At 33.3% G+C, this 6,000-nt stretch overlaps 1 protein-coding gene across 1 annotated transcript in view; it reads left to right on the top strand.

Annotated features, from left to right (window-relative positions):
- CSMD3 (CUB and Sushi multiple domains 3) overlaps positions 1-6,000 on the top strand; it is a 764,662-nt gene that overhangs the window by 682,529 nt on the left and 76,133 nt on the right. Inside the window, exon 45 of the mRNA XM_004679632.2 lies at positions 235-380. Coding sequence (XP_004679689.1) covers positions 235-380 — 146 coding nt within the window. The remainder of the gene's footprint in view (positions 1-234; positions 381-6,000) is intronic.

Raw genomic sequence — 6,000 nt, forward strand, 5'->3', positions numbered from 1 at the left:
GGAAACAAAGACAGTATACTTGACTGTAACTAATAACAGTCACATTTTAATAAAATGTGACCCTTTTTAATTTTAAAGATATTATCACTGAAATAAACTATGTTGATGTAATTTCACTGTCATTACTGATTTAATCTACTACATCATTATCATCACACATGCTATACTTCCAACTATCCAAAAATATCATTCTAAATCTCTCTTCCTGCATCCTTCTCTGTCTCTCTGACACAGGGATGGACCAGATCAAAATTCACCTCAGATTGGTCAATTCAGTGGCAATACAGCTTTGGAATCAGTCTACAGCACTTCGAATCAGATTCTAATTAAATTCCACAGTGATTTCACAACAAGTGGCTTTTTTGTGCTCAGTTATCACGGTTGGTATTATTTAAGAGCTTCTGTTTCATTTTAAGCTGTGTAAATTTTCCTGATAAACATTTATACCAATACTAATGTACTCATATATACATATATTCATCTGTATACACACATGTATATGTATGTATGTGTATAAATAATGATTGAAAATATGTTAAAATTTATATTTTATTATAATTTCAAATACATTAACTTGCAGAGAATAGCCTCTTTTAAGTGTTGAGGAACATTGAAAAGCACGCAAATGGAAATAGGAAATAAATCAGTCAGTAATTATCAAGAACAAAATAATCACTTTGCATGAAAACCAATAAAAGAGAACCAGCTGTTCATATTTTATTGCATGTAATTTTGAGACATCAGTAGATTTTTCAATACAAAATGCTTAATCTCTTCAAACCTGCTGGAGTCTTTCTAAAATTAGCATTCGATATTTTTATGTTTTCAATCATATCACTCTTGCATCCAAGCTGCATCTACTCCAGATCATTAAGTTCATAGCTTTTACTTTGGTGGAATAATTTATGAAGAGTTTTCACATTAACTTTGTATAGAAGTATTCTGTATCTTCTGTGTCATTAACTTTTTAAAACAACACACATTTAGTTTCACAGATTATTTAAAAATATCATTTTATCTTAAACTTAGTATATTCCATTATGAATAGGAAAATGTTTGCTTCTAATTATTATCTTTTTATCTGCTATGATGGTAGTTCTAACTTTGGATTAACTCCATGAGTATTTCATAAGATTAATAGTCTACTAATTTAAATCTACAATGACAGTATGAAAATGTGCAATAACATGTGTTTTGTCCATTACAACAGTAGATAATCTAATGTTTTCTAATTTTTAAACAAACAAAAAGACATCTTTGAAGTCCAGAATTTGTATTCATGAAAATTATGGAAAGTCAAGCATGATTATTTTCAAAGGTATTCTAAGCAAAATAGATCTAGAAATAGGAATAGGCCAGCTAACATTTGATGTTAATATCAGTTTTATCAGCCAATAATGATGCCAGTTTGTGTTTCCATAATTTTCCACTGTTAGCTCTGCACTTAGGATCAGGTACAGTCAAACAGTAAGTGGATGTTCAAGCTAAATTTTACTGAAACTGGCTATGTTTTTATTTAGTTATTTACCTTTTTTTTAATCGAATTAGTTATTGTTGTTGGAGATATGTAAGTAAAGATTTAGGTAGCAACAATAACATCATTACTTTAATAGTAATCTTAACTCAGGAGCAAATAAATATTAAAATAAGATCAAAAGTGTGTTAGTTACTAAACTGTATTTATACACTTTTTCTCTACATGGATCCCCACATAATTTTTATTATTTTGTGTCCTTCCTGAACAAGCAATAAAGAAAGACTATTCATTGATGGAGTATAAATAGCCATATGGAAATCATAAAGAGGATGTAAAATTTTTATATACTTTAGGCAACATCATAAAGAGGAAATATTATCAGAGAAAAAAAAATTTTGTGTGTATATATACTTCGCCATATGGAAAGTGAAGGATTAAGAAATTATGTATACACACAAAATATGAATATGCGTTTATAATAGACAATGCATGAGTGTGTGTTATCATTACAAAATTATTTTCGTCTGATGTTTGTAAATAGGTTTTGAGTCATCTATGAGAAAACTAACACTATTTAGGAATAAGAAAGGAAAACTGTTTACCATGTTGTTTCCCAGTTGAGTTGGACAAGTTATCCTTTGGTATCTACTTCAACTATAAAACCACATGGGGTATTGCTGATAGGTGAAGGAGCCACTAAATATGTAGGAATTACTTCAAGTATTGGCATATATTAGGTTCGATTGTGTGCAATTATTGGACAAACAATGCTAAATATTGTAAATTTTGTTTCACTCAATCCAAGTAAATGATATTGGTCTTACTAATATCATCATTACATTGTTATTTTTTAAATAACTCTACAAGGTAAATATGGTTATCCCTACTTTAATAATAGAAAGTTAGAGAAAGGGCTGCCTGAAATTCAAAATAAAACTGTCTGACTCAAAGAATCATTTTTTAAAAAGTAATAACAATAACAACAGCAATAATAATAACTAAAATTTATTGAGTTCACATAAGCGTTTACTATCTCATACATAAATTATCTTTAATGCTATATAAACTTTTTTTTTCTGTAAAAATTATTTTCATTTTTACAAGGTAAGAGGACATACCCACCCTCTTAATTACAAAATGGAGCTTCAAAATTCTTAGTACTTTTCTTTTCCAGGACCTACATGCTAACAACAATTATTGGTAGGTCTATTATTACTGAGTATTTTTTTTTTAATTTATTTATTTGTGCATGCAGAACTGAGGTGCAGGGCAGAGGTGCAGGGGCAGTGAGAAGATTCACCAGAGACAGAGCGGGGAGCAGAACAGGATGACCGATGAAGTATACTGCTGAGGGGAGCAGTGGGCTGAATAGGAGAGGTCTGCCACGCCATGTGGGTCACTTCCAGGGTGGGGATCTAACTCATGCTGAAGTGGTTTTAGTTTCTTAGTGCCATGGTTTAACCCTCTGTGCCATGAGGGAGGACTGGCTACTTAGTGGGTTTTATCTTTAAGGTTCCCATCTTGTTCTGTGATCACTGTATAAAATGAATATGTTCTACTGGGGTCTTATTTATGCCAACCAAAACAACTTAGAGACTATAGCATAGCCAGAATACATGTTTATTAACTTTAAACAAATGTATTCAGCATCATTTTAAGATATGGAAGTCATTAGCTGGAGCAGGCCTTTCCCACTGTTTGTCAGAGCTTTAGATCACATACTATGATATGTGATATCACGTAATATGATTTAATAAGTTGCTATTTATTTTTTCTATTAATTGGCATTGGTTTTGTTATAAAATGAGTTAATTACAGATTGGTTTTAGTTATAGATAGTTTTTTTTTTTTTTTAGATATTTTTATTTGTACATACAGAACTGGGGTACAGGCCAGAGGCCCAGGGGCGGTGAGAGGCTTCACCAGAGACAGAGTGGGGAGCAGAACAGGCAGATAGACAAAGTACACTGCTGAGGGCAGCAGCGGGCGGGTCAGGAGAGGTCTGCCACACCATGTGGTCACCTCAGAGGTAGGCGGAAATCGGACTCATGCGGGAAGTGGCGTTAGCTTCTCAATGTTGTGCTTTAACCCGCTGCACCACCAGGGAGGGCCATTCAGATAGATTTTTAAGATTTATTTGAAATGCCTGTGATGTCTTTTAGGTCATCTTATAAGGTTAGTTTACCTTTACAATAAATGCTGTATTCGGAGACAAGTATATTTATCTCTGCAAATGTTCATCCTAAAGGAGACTGCTGAAGATATGAGGACACGCTTATATAAAACATAAATCACCGCTGCTTTTAACTGTGTGACCCCGTTGCCTCACACAACCCAAAGACCTGCTTTCCTTTCAGATTTTAGGAACATATTGAGTTTGTAAAGTATTTCATTATTTAATATCCAGAGAGAGCCCTAGGGAGTATGGACAACACACACACACGCACACACGCACACACATGAATTGGTGGAGCCAAAAAAAAAAAAAAAACAAACTGATGAAACTTGTGGAAAAGACTTTCTATTTTTTATTACTTATATTTATACTTAAATGACTATAGTTCTTATAAAAGCATTATGTTTTTTTTTTTTTTACTATTTTACCCATTTACACACTCATTTTAAGTTAAGGTATTTACTTCTCTAATATTTTACATTCCATACCCTCCAAAGTCCATCAGAAACATACCTTTAGTAAAATAGAATCTGGTTATTGGCTGATTGTAAAGAGAAAGACAACACCCCACTGAGGCCCTGTGGCATCTTAGTGAGAGGACATTGTGACACCTTTGTAGGATATGGCTGTATGGGATGGCTTTGGACAAGTTCAAGGAAGCATGATTTCCCTTTGGGATAGTGCTGTCAGAAAAGTGGTTTGATAATTAAGTGGTTCCCTAATTAGGTATATTGACTCTATTTTCTATGTATGAGAAAGGAAAGTCACCTAATATTATAATTGTTAGAGAAGTAAAATCCACTCATATTACCCCAGAAGGAGTCATCTTTGTCATTTTGGTTTGGACAGTGCTCATGTATTTCATTTGTGATCAAACATAAGTATGAAAAGTTTTGCTTTAAAGCAATTTTGTTCTACAGGATCAAAGAACTACCATATCTGCCTGACATTAGTTGTTAGTGAAATTTTTCGGCAGAAGACATATTCCTGTCAGTCACAGCAGAACCACCTCCATGATGACAGCTGACAGGAGCTGCATTTATTTTCATTTCATTTATTTTCAATAGCAGAGTATTTTTTTAAAGATTTAATTATTTATACAGAACTGGGGTACAGGCCAGAGGTGCAGGGTTGGTGAGAGGACTCACCATAGACAGAGTGAGGAGCAGAACAGGCAGACTGATGAAGTGCACAACTGAGGATAGCAGCAGGTGATCAGGAGAGGTCTGCCACGCCATGTGGGTAACCTCTGGGGCAGGGATCAAACTCATGCTGAAGTGGCTTTAGCTTCTTAGTGCTGTGCTTTAACCCGTTGGGCCATCATGGAGGGCCCAAGAAGAGTAGTTTAAAGTGATAGTTAAAGATAGTGATAGTGATAGTTAATCTTCACAGCTATTGGCAAGCCTAACTATGGTAGTGATCAGGGAGAGAAAAAATAGAGACTGACAAATCAAATTCTTACCTTGTACTCTGATATCTACAAATGTGTAGGTGTTCTTTGAAGAGACCTTTGACACATTAGTTTTACACATGAAGAAATAGATTTATTCAGCAGACATTGGAACGTTCTTATGGACAATTTAAGAGATTTTCCAGTGACTTTGTTTACTATGCTTCTCTTATTCCATCTCAGTATATATACCAAGAGTGGCTTCTTGTTGGTCCATTCCTCGTGATACATGGCTTTCTCTGTTTCATATTTAAATGCGCAGATGAGCATTTCTCTTGATGTCCTAGATTCCCATTCACATGGGCAGAAAAATTAAAAGATTATAAAATATTATTGAAGCAAAATGATATTCTTAATTTAGCACTCCAAGACTTACCTTTATGTTTAATGTCAAACTCATATATTTTTTCCAAAATTAAAAAAAAATGTTTAATTGTTACCTTCTTTATTAGAACACAGGAAGCGTTTACTCTTAACTCTGCTTTTACACCTGCTTGAACTTATTTTATATAAATTTAAAAATAACATCTCCAGAATTACATAATTGAACATGTAATTATCTATGTTTTTCTTCCTCTAAAATTTCCCATCATGATACTGTCATACTTGAGAAAATCTTTGTCACCACAGAAGTATATTAGTGGTCAGAATGCTTATTAAGAAACACAGAATATCGTTTTTTCTCCTTTTTAAGAAACTCTATGTCCTTATTTGGCAGTAATGTTGTACACTTAGCTTTTTTGGCTTAGAAAAGGAATGGCAACTTGCCAATATCCTGGTTTTCTTTTTTTAAAGAAACCTTTGATACTGTACTTGAACTAAAGTAGATGAGTACAACATTCTTTTCTGGAATTGGGTTGAATGCTTCATTAAAAGAAAATAGGAAATTAAAAAAAA

This window comes from Condylura cristata, unplaced genomic scaffold (assembly GCF_000260355.1).
Source record: "Condylura cristata isolate star-nosed mole 26May11 unplaced genomic scaffold, ConCri1.0 scaffold00009, whole genome shotgun sequence".
NCBI lineage: Eukaryota > Metazoa > Chordata > Mammalia > Eulipotyphla > Talpidae > Condylura > Condylura cristata.